The sequence below is a fragment of the Thermomyces dupontii genome (assembly GCF_041956625.1).
Source record: "Thermomyces dupontii strain NRRL 2155 unplaced genomic scaffold VTN31scaffold_7, whole genome shotgun sequence".
Classification (NCBI taxonomy): domain Eukaryota; kingdom Fungi; phylum Ascomycota; class Eurotiomycetes; order Eurotiales; family Trichocomaceae; genus Thermomyces; species Thermomyces dupontii.
The window spans coordinates 971381-984047 of NW_027192313.1; the positions used below are offsets into that span (position 1 = coordinate 971381).

General features: G+C 50.1%; 5 protein-coding genes across 5 annotated transcripts; 3 read left to right on the plus strand and 2 right to left on the minus strand.

The window, feature by feature from the left end:
• Positions 1-545: 545 nt before the first annotated feature.
• VTN31DRAFT_6705 (uncharacterized protein) lies at positions 546-2870 on the plus strand (the record flags this gene model as incomplete). Its single annotated transcript, XM_069407345.1, has 2 exons — positions 546-730; positions 791-2870. The coding sequence occupies 2 exons, from the start codon at positions 546-548 to the stop codon at positions 2868-2870; spliced, it is 2265 nt and encodes a 754-aa protein (XP_069258880.1).
• A 1061-nt stretch (positions 2871-3931) lies between these two features.
• VTN31DRAFT_6706 (uncharacterized protein) lies at positions 3932-5656 on the plus strand (the record flags this gene model as incomplete). Its single annotated transcript, XM_069407346.1, has 1 exon — positions 3932-5656. One exon carries the CDS (start codon positions 3932-3934, stop codon positions 5654-5656), a length of 1725 nt encoding a protein of 574 aa, XP_069258881.1.
• Positions 5657-5923: 267 nt separating this feature from the next.
• VTN31DRAFT_6707 (uncharacterized protein) lies at positions 5924-8315 on the minus strand (the record flags this gene model as incomplete). The annotated part of the gene is made up of 3 exons (XM_069407347.1): positions 5924-6508; positions 6586-8196; positions 8253-8315. The coding sequence occupies 3 exons, from the start codon at positions 8313-8315 to the stop codon at positions 5924-5926; spliced, it is 2259 nt and encodes a 752-aa protein (XP_069258882.1).
• Positions 8316-9818: 1503 nt separating this feature from the next.
• VTN31DRAFT_6708 (uncharacterized protein) lies at positions 9819-10772 on the minus strand (the record flags this gene model as incomplete). Its single annotated transcript, XM_069407348.1, has 3 exons — positions 9819-10026; positions 10095-10672; positions 10722-10772. The coding sequence occupies 3 exons, from the start codon at positions 10770-10772 to the stop codon at positions 9819-9821; spliced, it is 837 nt and encodes a 278-aa protein (XP_069258883.1).
• A 615-nt stretch (positions 10773-11387) lies between these two features.
• On the plus strand, positions 11388-11657 carry VTN31DRAFT_6709 (uncharacterized protein; the record flags this gene model as incomplete). The annotated part of the gene is made up of 2 exons (XM_069407349.1): positions 11388-11529; positions 11599-11657. The coding sequence occupies 2 exons, from the start codon at positions 11388-11390 to the stop codon at positions 11655-11657; spliced, it is 201 nt and encodes a 66-aa protein (XP_069258884.1).
• Between the last annotated feature and the right edge of the window lie 1010 nt (positions 11658-12667).

A 12667-nucleotide genomic window follows, 5' to 3' on the forward strand; every position in this document is an offset into this window, starting at 1 on the left:
CCCGGGATGTTACCGTTCAATGCAACACACAACGCGGAACATGACTCAAAAAGATTCAAGGACAGCAGATACTAGGTACAGTTGTTGAACTTCGAGTTTTGTACCTGAACAAAATTGGTACGAAAACTCGGAGTCACATCGAGTTTAGGCTCACTTCAAAGCAAGGTGAAGAATTGCATTAGCCAACTCGTTCATGATGATCTGGATTCGTGAAATACAAAGCTCCTCCCACAGTTTTGTGCCACCGTGGAAGACATTCGAGGTTGGAAGCGCCAAAAATGCAGGGGTTGCAAGTCCCACGTGACTAGTACCTTTCTCCAAGGATCTGATACTCCAGAGTTTGTTACTAAAGTCCTCCTCCCCTCACTCGAGCTTGATTTCTGTGTCAATCTCCGCCAGGATCATACTAGGTTCCGTTGGTGTCGCTCTTTGCCGGCTTTATGGTCAGCGTCCTGTGTGTTATGAACCGCATCAGTAAGCGGTGATCGCCGCTTGGGATTGCTACGATTCATCGTACGGAGTATTGGTACATGGTGAAATTCGCGATGGCACGAATCCTTGGTATCACCGCACTTGCGGGGCTGCTGATTAACGTGTTGCTCCTGGTGCAATGGATAACACCATTAAGTGCATTGGGAAGCTTTGCTTTCACCGCGTCTCAGCCTGTATGGCAGCGGAGAGCCGATAACACCGTTTTTCTTCTCGGTGCGGGTAAAGCCGATATCACAGGGTATGTGTTTGAACAACGATATTTGATGAAGCCAGAGACTCACACCAAGCTCTTTCCAAGTCCGGTTGTAGAAATAGGTCTGAATGGGTATGCAGACATCAATCAAGTGGGATCTGGCTTGCGGCAGCGGATCTACTCACGCGCCTTCATTATAGCCGACATAGATAGGCCTGAGGACACTTTTATATACATCGTCCTTGATGCCCATTCGGGAGATACTGCTATTCGGGACGGCATCTTAAAAGGCCTGGCCTCTTTGGGTGGCGAATACGCTCGCTACGGCGAGCACAACCTGGCGCTTACTGGAACGCACTCACACGCCGGCCCAGGCGCGTGGATGAATTATCTTTTGCCCCAGGTGCCGACAAAAGGCTTCGATAAACAGAGCTACCAGGCTATCGTTGATGGTGTTTTACTCTCCATAAAAAGGGCCCATGAAAGTCTTGCTCCGGGCGATCTAAGCGTCGGTACGATAGAAATTCCCGATGGGAATATTAACCGGAGCCCGTACGCCTATTTGGCCAATCCGGAGGAAGAACGTGCGCGGTACAAGTATGACACAGATAAGACGCTCACACTGCTGCGATTTGACCGGGCCTCAGACAACAAGACTGCAGCTATTTTGACATTCTTTTCCGTGCATGGCACCTCTCTTTACCAGAACAATACTCTGACAGCGGGCGACAACAAAGGTGTCGCGGCTTGGTTATTCGAAAGGAGCGTTCGCAATGATTCCCGATTCGCGGATAACTTTGTTGCCGGTTTCTCCCAGTCAAGCGTTGGGGACACTTCACCGAACGTACTGGGAGCCTATTGTGAAGATACTGGGCTTCCATGTCGGTTTGAAGACAGTACCTGCGATGGCAAGACACAAAAGTGTCGGGCAAGAGGCCCGTACTTTACAGAGAATGATGGCGGTTCTAAAAGCTGCTTTGAAATTGGGCGTCGCCAGTTTGCTGCAGCAAAAAAGCTCTACGAGGAAATGGATCACCGGGCGACACTTGTTGAGGGCCACTCTGTTGTCTCGTCCTTCCATGTCTATCATGACTTCACTGACTATGAGTTCCCGTCGCCTTTCAATTCCAGTGTTCTGAAGACATGTTACGCCGCACTTGGGTTCTCTTTTGCGGCCGGCACGACAGATGGACCCGGACAGTTTGACTTTACTCAAAACTCCTCAACTCCAGCCGAGGACAATCCGCTGTGGTATATTGCACGAGCATTCATTCACCAACCCTCTGAAGAGCAAAAAGCATGCCAAGCCCCGAAGGATATTCTAATTGACGCCGGCGGTGCCACATTACCGTATGCTTGGGCACCGAATATTGTTGACATTCAAGTTTTGCGCGTAGGCCAGTTGCTGATCGTCGTGTCCGCGAGCGAAGTCACCACCATGGCTGGACGCCGATGGAAGTCCGCAATAGCCAGCGCAGTTACTGAGATCTTGGACATCAGTGAACCTCTAGTTCTCTTAGGAGCGCCAGCCAATACCTACGCACACTATGTGACGACGGAAGAAGAGTACAGCGTGCAGCGCTACGAAGGCGGGTCGACGTTATATGGACCAAATACTTTGGCAGGCTATGTGAACCTGACTCTCACTTATCTTCCGTACCTTGGCAGTGCTTCGGAGAGAAGCAAGCTGGCCCCTATCCCGTCCGGGCCAAAACCTCCGGTCAATACCGACAAGTCTCTCAGTTTTATTCCCGGTGTTGTATACGATGGCGCTCCGATTGGCAAATCCTTCGGTGATGTTCTCTCCACGTCACCCAACGTGACTTACCAACCTGGTGACACCATAGAAGCAACCTTTGTCGGGGCGAATCCTCGCAATAATCTTCGCCTGGAAGGAACTTTTGCTGCGGTTGAGTGGTTGAACTCCAGCTCTAACAAGTGGCAAGTTGTACGGACGGACGAAGATTGGAACCTCGTCTACCAATGGAAAAGGACGAATACCATACTTGGACACAGCGAGGTCACTATATCGTGGCAAATTGAAGACAGCTTCTACTCCATTGGAAGTCCGAACCCTGTGGAGAGCGGGCTTTATCGGCTCCATTATTTCGGAGATTCAAAGAATGCGGTAGGGAAGATTGAGTCATTCGAAGGAGTCACTGGGCCATTTACGGTTCAAGTCTAGAACTCGAGTCATGTTAAATGGCTTGGGGCCAGTATCGATCTAGTTTCAAGATAACTAGCACGGTTTAATGAATCAGTACAGAGTATTGAACAATCTACGGACTTACGGAGTAGAAAGACTGTCTGTGTGTGTCATTACAAACCAGACTGTGCGAGGTGCATGCTCAGTATACATAGCACTACTGGAAAATCGTAGAATACATAGTACTCCGTGCAGTACGTACTACTTTGCACCCTAAGAGTCACTCTGTGGTAACTGGAAACGTCTGGTGTTGTCAAGTGTCTGGACCCTCAGAAGATTCGAAAATTAGAGTTGGCGCTAACTAAGTTTATCTTGGCTTCCACAATGCTTATTTTGGATCTGTCCAATCAGAGGTGATTGTTCCTGGTCGACGGCGCGAGCTGCGACCCAGGATGGTCCCACTCTTCTCCTTTGGAGCACTGTGAGCCAACCATACTTCTGAGTCCTGGCAATCGTCTTTCATTTTTCATTCTTCATGCCTCTGGCATGTTTCGACTGATCGTGCTGGGCGGCAGCAACTTGTTGCAAAGCTCTACCAGCAGAGCATCGTAAGGAGGTGAACGGCGCTATCAGTTCCCATTTTCTGATACTGTACTTGCCTCTTGATACCTGATTGAGCCGTTGCTACTAGTAAGTCGGGTACCCGTCTGGTAGCCTGATGAAACTGATGCCGACCTGAAGAGCCCAATACTATCTATACACAGAAACTGAGTATAGTATGTTCGTAGCTTATTATAAGCCCCTTTTAGCTCCAGCAACCGTACTAGTTTCCTTGCTTCCATCCTTCCAAGTCAGACTGCATCTCAACCCCGTCACTCGTTTCCATTTCGTTGGCTCCCTCTGCATCGTTTCTTCTGTTTTTGCACCGTTCATCTGGCGTTCTTTGTAACCGGGCATTTCACAGTCATTCTTGCTTTACGAGTCATTTGAGCTCGACTGTACGGAGTATATTTCTCGCACACAGTTCACGCGTTTCTTCTACTTGCATTCTGCTTTTGAAATTACAGCGCTACCAACTGCAGGTCGGGTACTGATCAGAAATGAGACACCCGGTCTCAGCTGTACTACTGCTAGTGCTATCCTTCGCAGCCAGCAGCCGGGCGGGTCCCATTGCTGGATTTCGATGGCCACGCGATTTTTCCGCCGATGCAACGACAACTCTGGGCAGCGAGACAACTTCTTCAGTGGAGGAGGATATCACCGTTGTACCCATACCCTCTACACCACAGGAAACCACGACCTCACTCCAATCGGCCACAGCAGATCCGACTGTGCCAGACCGATCTTCTTCTCCGAGCACTTCGGACCAAAGCTCTTCGCTTCCCCCCGACGATTTCTCAATAGATAGCTCGTCCTCTACGACTCCTTCAACGCCAAACGGTTTCCTGACTACAACCCGGCCATTGACCGATACGATGAATGAAACACGACTACCTCTGGCAGATTCGAGCACTGACGCTTCGACTCCATTGTCATCGACACCAACGTTCAGTTCGTCAGCGACAGTTGGCTCTCTGGAGATTCCAGGAGCGGCTTCTTCTGGCCCGTGTCCACTTGCGGCCGGAGCAGCAAACTCGCCTGATCAATCTACATCCTTTGAGTCTTCTGGGACGCTTTCGACGGCGACGACTACGCCTGCCCTTGCAAACTCAGGTCCAGGATCCAGTAGTCTGGCATCAGCTTCGACTACTGCACTTGATACGGGATCCTCGGCATCCAGACTAGCAGCCTCCGCGCAAGACTCAGAACAACCACCATCGTCTTCACAGATCTCTGAGAACTCTACGCCAACAGAAATCCCTGATTTGGCAAGTACATCAAGCACCGCAGCCTTCGCGACAAGTGAAGCTGGTATCAATGAGTCTGAAACGGCGATACCACCACCTCCAACAACGGCCTTTGAGTCGATAACTTCCACTGCATCTCTAGATCCTCCGCAAGCACTTGGCGCCGACGGTCCCAACGAAAGTACTACGACGTGGCTACCAGTAGTGACCTTCCTGACGTTAACAGCAAGCTCAGATCCACAGAAATCACTTGCCACATCCCCTGGAGGTGTCAACGAAGAAAATACTGCGTCGGTGCTACTAGCGACGGCTTCGTCAGCTTCAACCGCACTTCCAGATTCACCAAACCCGCTACCCGTAATCGTCAGCGATCCTCAAGAAACTACCATGGTGCCACCGCCGGAGACTTTGTCGACTTTGACAGACTCCTCAGGTCTACCACAATCACCTGCCACATCCGCGAACAGCCTCCAAGAAACTACAACGTTGCCTCCACCGATGCCCTCGTCAGCTACGGCTGCAATCCCAGATCCATCAAAACTACTCACTTCGGCCGCCAGCGGCCTACAAGAAACCACTGCGGTCCCACCTGCGGAGAGCTCGTCATCATCAGCGCCACCCCCAGATCCACCACAACAACTTGCTACAATCGCCAACAGCCCCGAAGAAACGACTACAGCTACCGTGACGCGAAGTACTTCAACGCAGGTAGTCTTCGTTACCATGACGAGAACGCTGAGCGTTCCGGCATTGGCGGAAGCGGAGACTCCATTGCCGACGTCGTCACCGCCGCCTCCTCCTCCTCCACAACCACCGTCACAAGACACCGTTGCCGCCGCGGACACAGAGGTCCCTCCCATTACACCCATTTTGGCACCGTATGGACAAGGTAACGTGCTGAACATTGTAACGGTGGAGAAAACCACAACGGTTACCGAAAAAACGACGACGACGGTCACGACAACGGTATCTGCCTGAGTGCTACGCTGGCTCTGAGATGGAACTTGGTGTGTTTAAGGTGTGGCGTACAACTCCCGATCGAAAAAAGCCCTGTCAATACTATATATGATGGTCGTTTCGATCTTGTGAGGTGTAAAACCAATTAATAATATCAACTAGTATGTACTTCTACTCTCAAGTTCAAGCGAAAACAATCCAGTCAAGTAACTCATTAAACACATTGATTGTTCTGTATCTACCTAGGTAGGTATATATATACGAGCATCAACTCATCCAACACGGAGATCAAACACGATAGATTGCATGTTCATCCTCTATATATGACCGCTGCAATTTCTGGAAGTATGCCCACTGGCGAGACAACTCGTCTTCCTGGGGAAGTCGAGATTCATAAAACGCGACTGAGGGTAGTGATGATGATGATGATGATGATGGGACGGTAGTTGGAGCAACACCACCGACTGACGAATGTTGAGGCGCTGATGGTGTGGGGGCGGTCGACTTGGGACTGGGATGGAAAGGAAGAGTCTGGGTGACTTGCGTTTCTGGAGGGGAGAGGAAGAACGATGAAGCTTGTGATGCTCTTGCTGTGCTTGCGAATGTATGCTCGAGGGGTGTCATTTCCGGCTCGTTGCCGGTGGGGTCAATCAGCGAGCCTACTCCCGTCGCACCGGCTCCTTCTAATCGAACCAAGACATCCAAGAATGTGCGGAGGTAGTTATCCGCTTCCTCGGTGCTCATGGGGTGCGGACCAACGGGAGTCTCCGCTCCCTCGGATGTGGACCAGTCCGATACAACGCTCAAGCCGGTCATCGTAGAACTGCTGGGGAGGTTGAGGAGGGTTGAGGCAATATGCCGCAACTTGTTTGTCTGCACAAACAAAATACGTCGTTAGCCATTCAGCATTCACGTCGAAAACTAGCCACAAACATCGGCGATGTACGTACAAAACTCGCACCATTCGGCTCGATATGGACCTCCCGCACATTCCGCAACAGGGTAAGAAGATCGCGGATCACTAATCCGCGTTCCTCAAGCATCGCCCGCCCGATGGTGTCCGTTTGCGCATGTGTCATTGCGTCCTGCTCCAGTCCCGCCGGAGAAGGCTTATCAGAGCCGAGATCAGATCTCACGCTGGCCTCTGACTGCCCCGGCGATAAGGCTTCTGGAGATTTCGATTTTGACTTCTCATGTAATCTTTTGTGTACATGGAAGAAATTCCAGTATTTGTCAACCAAATAAGATCTTGTCGCAAGCTGGCTGGCATAGATGTTGGCTTTTTGAATCTCGTACTGAATTCTGCGCCGCTCGGTGACGGGATCATTAGCGGATCTCCATTGGGGTATGGACCAAGTTGACGAAGGTTCGGACATCTCATAAGATGACGATGCGTTGAGTTTCAGCTCACGTGGTAGTTCGTCAATGACTTGCTTTGTTTTCTCCAAGCACTCCCAGATCATTTGTCGCTGCCGTTCCCATCCAATTATCTCGCTCGTGCCAAAGGCGATCTCCAGAGCTGCCAGCGGGTTGCAGTTTTGGAAGATGCGAACGTTGGCGTTGAACCCGGTGAGCTGCGAGACGACTCCCTGGGGTTGCTCTCCCACATGGGTTGGCAGAATATATTCGTCGTCAACTTCTCGGGGGAGAGCTGGATAACGATCGGTCGACGTCTCGGGTGGAATATAAAAGTTACCGTCTATCGCGCCCACCTGATGCATGCTCTGTAAGGCAACGAGGCAAAGATAAAACAGCCGCCGTCCAAGCTCCTGCTGAATGTAATCATGGGCCGGATTCCCAATGACACCATAGGGATCGTCGGATCCTGATAGTGAAGACGAAGATGACGGGCTCGCCACGTTGCTCAGTTCGGTCTGTCGGTGGAGTCCATGGACCCGGACAATGGTGATGCACTCCGCAAGATACAGCCGACATCGACGAACGTTGTAAAGGTAGCCTGCACAAACAGCGAGATGGTAGCTAATCGCGGCGTCGTTCACGGTATTGCTTGTATCGAGATACCCCAGGCCGCGTGCCTGGACCGCAATATCATGACACCGTTTCACCAGAGCTATCGTATGGGGATACATGTCACGTTCCGCATCAGACTGAAAGTGCAACTTTGGCCAGCGGGGACAGGAGGCGCCCAAGCTACCAACCATAGCCGCGAGCAGGGATAAGAACCGCATGTTGGTTGCATCTTCGCGCCTGGCAAACGCCTCCCGAAATGTTGGCTCATGCGGAACCGGGATCAATGGGTGAATTAACGTAAAAAAGTCGTCAATCAGGCGCTGTAGCGTCGGTAGGCTGCAGATTGATTCGCCAGAGAGACCGGTCTGCGAAGCATCTCCACCCCCAGATGCCATTCTGGACGGCTTCTGCAGATTTTGAAAGCTTGGTGTTGGCGCATTCGACGCCTTTGTCGAGTCCGGCTCAGCCCGATGCTTCTTGAGGGCCTCAACATGTCGATTCGGTGGACCCCGGCGCCGACTGGGCCGGTCATATGTACATGGGATCTCCAGAACCGCACATGACCGGCACGGAGGCCCGGTTTCATCACACTGCACAGCTGGTCAGATACTATTCGCCGAATGCGACTGACTGAAATGCTCCCAACCTTTACTTTTCGGATGCTACAAGCATCGCATGCTCTTCGTAGTCTCGTGGTTTTGCTTTCCATTGGGCCGCCAGTTTAGCATGCGGCATCTTCGAATTAATTAGTGAATTAAACAAGATTGGCGTTCAATCTCGTTCGGCTGGTGACAAAGCGACCCAGAACGAGGTTAACGCAAATTAAACCACACTTGGCGCGTCGCTCCAGATAAAGCAGCGCTACGACGAAAGTAATTGTCCGATTCGGTGGACAATATCTGCATCGTACAGTCCCCCACGTGGCAAATGATGGGGTAGAGCGGTAGTGGATTGCTGGGTTCTGGTCAGATCGATCCACACTCCGAATGCCGGCGATCGAACGATTGAAGTTTCCGTCCCTAAACTGTCAATTCAATGGCTATACTCCTGGCTTTGTAAATAGTAGTGCACCGAGGTTGACGTTGACTGGAGGAGTCACGTGGCACGCGCTTCACACCTAATAATAAAACGAGGAGTGTTAGTATCCGTCAGGCTGTCAACCCTGGGGAGTCGGAATGGGTTTGGTATTTATAAGCTTCAGCTGCTCCGTACGTTGTTTGCTCGTACACGCTCTGGTCGATATTCAGCCGCAAACCTCTTGTTGTATGCCTTGGGGACAGTAGAAATAGGGCGCACGGTGACTGTCAGTGTCAAACTGCTAGTGTGCTACAACAGTGCCTTGCATGGAGGATGGCAATGAGTAAGTGTACGGAGAATTGGACAATTTAGCGTCTCTACCTATTTCCGTTTCCGTGGACTGCAGAACGTTTGGAACAACCTGAAAGGGTTTAGATTATTGACGCTATGGTGAACTTTGAAATCAAGACTTTGACGTCTGGGGGAAGCCCGGACGAGGATCTGAATTGAGTGAAATTTCTTGGCCCGAATCAGGCACATTAACACGATCCCTAATATGCCCCAAATCATACTCACCATCGCCAGCCATGGGATGTAACTAATACATTACCGTGGAGATACCCTCATTTCCAGCCTATGAGTCGATTGATCTGCTCCGTATGTAAGTAATACTCCGTACTCTGTAATTTTTCTGCATTGCACTCGCCGACTCGGAGACCATGAGTTCGGAAAATCAACCGGGAACACATTGTTGTCGACGAACTCTGAAAATCTGTGAAACTGATTGGCTGGCAAGTCCCCGACTCCCCGGCTTGGAATCGAAAACAGAGCATGTTATTGGTCACAATATCTTGGCACTGCATGCAATTGGACCCAATCATCCAAAAGGATCGTTGCAGACTGACAACAATTAAAATGAATTTGTATGTACATACATAGGTAGGAGAGGGCGAATCTCGGACACTCTTCAAGTTCTCAACTGTACTTCAGTACTAATCAGTACCGTAAATCCATACCTTAGATCTTGGGATGCGGACACAGGCACAATAATACAAGTCTACTACTTACGTACGCGTCATTACCTAGTAGGCCTAGTAAGCTCCAGCGGGCGAACGACTTCATCAGCCATATCCGGGTACGGACGGTACATACATGTAACTTCTCAGAGTCAAAGGCTCATGCGGCATGCCCAACATCAAACATGTTCTAATACAGGGTCCACAGGATCGTCCCTGTATTCGGGATTCAACCCTGCAGACGCCCTCGTAGCTTGACGTTCCACAAGATCCTGCTTCCGCTTCTGCATTTCCGATGCCCAGAGCGCCGACCCGGTTGCAGTGGTCAGCAAGAAGAGCATCGACAGCCCAGGGATCAACTGGAGAATCACAGCTACTGTGCCGAACCTAAACCTCAACAGAATACCAGGTCAATAGAAGCACTGGATTCAATATCCCTAGAATTCACGACTTACGCCGTATACTTCAATTTCCTGTTTCGAATGAATCGCTTCCGGTGGTCTTTTGAGAAGTCCAGGAGCTGAAAGTAGCGCCAATGGTGAAATGGGCCGGCGCGATAACCCGTAAGCACGAGAAACATGGGGACTCCGGCCACGGGAATCAAATTGAGCGGCAGCAAGACAACAAACTCGATGATCTGCCGAAAGGAGAACGGTGAGTAAACAGCACTCACAGTCGGCTTGCCCAGTTTCTTGACTGGGTCGTCGGTATTCGGGTCCAAAGCGCGTTTTTGGGCAACCAGTGTTTCGAATCCTTTGTGGATCATGACGGCGTCAAAAATGTCGACGAGGGTTTCGTCCACAAAGAACGCTTCGAACAGCAAGGCTACGACAGCGGCGCCTTCTCCCAGTACCAAGATAGCACCGTTGAGCCATGCACCAGCTCCCTGAAAGATAGCAAGGAAGGCAACCTGAGGGAGGTACGTGAACAGGAATAGGATGGTGTAGACAACAGCTGAAATTATGAAAATAGTAACGAGACGTCCATGAAGGAGAGGCCAGAGGAAGGAATGCGATGCAAAGTAGAAAATTCCCTAGATGAATGTTAGCTGCGTTTCGAGAAGCGCAGTTGGTGGCGCGTACCCAGATCGGGTGCAACCAAGTCGCGTTGTGCAGGAAGTTCGAGCTTGACATGATCAACACAGGTACAGTTGAGAGTGGCCTCTTCCTCCGAAGAAGGCGAAATTGCTTGCTCACGGGCAAGGTGCCGTGGTAGGATAAAGACTATGTCGCCTGAGGCTTGACAGGGTGGCCTGAGTCAAGATAGAGGTAGAGGGCAACTGAAAGGAAGAGTTCCTGACTTGCTAGGCTGTGTCAATGAGCTAGAAGAGTTGGAGGATAACTCAGTTTGACCTCCAACGAATCGCCCAACGCAGCTTATGTGCCCGCTGAAGGTCCAGACGCAACAGTAGGTAACTACATCATGAAAGACCACGACACCCTGTATGATCTTACTGTTGATTACCTTGCCCGACTGGTTTTGTTGATAGACTGCCGACACATGTATGGATCTCTGAAATCGAGTGGTGCTGTATCGTGAGGAACTTTGTCTGGTTACTGGCAGACCGTAGGCTACTTCCAGATGACTGTTTTCTTTGTGAGCAACTAACCTAACTACAGCTCTCATTGGTCAACATGGAGTGTCGGGGAAACAAATTTTCCGTAGTTCTCTTTTTCACCATTCCTGAAAACTTCTCATTTCATCTCCAACCACCCTTCTCATTCACTCCGAATTTCCGCTTCTCTTATATGGAATTCTTGGAGGGGAAACGGAAGGGAAGATCAATTGACGCTGAGCTTACCCCTCATCCTCCAGTTGTCCGTGGAGTTGTTTGGAAATACTATCCGCAGCGCTACAACCTTGTTCTTGATTCTCATAAAATTGGTGAAGGTGGTATCTAGAATTACAGTCTCAGAATGCAGATGCCAATTCGTACTGGATTCGCTGACAAGCCAGCAGTGTCTTCTCCACCGTCGACTGACTTGACTACCTGTAAACAAGTGACCAGCCCGCTTTGACGCGAAAGTCGTACTTCCAGGCATCTTGCTCCTTTGGTCGGGACGTCCTCATGGATGGTGAACATTATATACTCCGTACATATCTTGCTTGACATTTCGACCTTCAAGTAATCGAATTGATTCGCATGTGGATTATGAATTCCGCCATCACCTTAGAATGGAGAACATCTTTGGGTTGAGAGAAAGGACCCCGGCAATATCCCGCAGTGTTTGGTGGAAGTCTGAGTTCTCAAATGGAGCCTGAATTGAAGAAGGCCATTTTTCCTCCCGCAATGTATCCAGAACTTCCTAGGCACATGATGCAAAACACAGGACTATTTCACACCTGGTCATTGGTCGTTTATGGATACCATAAATTGAACAATCTGTCCCGTGCCAATGGCCGTCCCATGCCATTTTTCACTGCAGTTTTACGATCCGTTGGACCAGAGTTGCGAAAGGTGCCTACCAGAGGGATATGACATAAAGTCTGTTATCATCCAAAATGATTTTGAATCATAAAGTGATCTTGTCGAGGAGATTTCCCTTCAAAGAATGCCCCTTCAGCAATACATAGTATATGTGGCCAAGGTATTCATGGGAAGTTATCCATGAATTCTCCTGCTGGAAATGAGTCACTGTTATTCTGCCCTACCATACCCATGAGTGCACCAGGATCCGACCTTTCACTGTCTCAGAGCTGGATGAGCTGCTTTCATCAAACGTGGATTACTTACTAGTACTTGTTGCGGACTTGCACACTCCGTCCTGGAGATGCTCAATGCCTCTGCAGTATTTCAACACTGTGGTGCCCTCAGGATCATTGGCTAGAAGCGGAAATTCAGCTTTCCCAAGTGAGTTGATAGAAGACCGATGAAGGGAATACCGTTCCTGGGGCCTGGAGTAAGCTCCTCCTCACTACGACTGGTAATTTGACACTGTCCGTTGCCCAGTTCAGAGAAGCAATGGGACCAGTTTTGAATAGATCAATCATTTGGCCTGGTCTTCTCAATAGACGGGACTGTCACTCG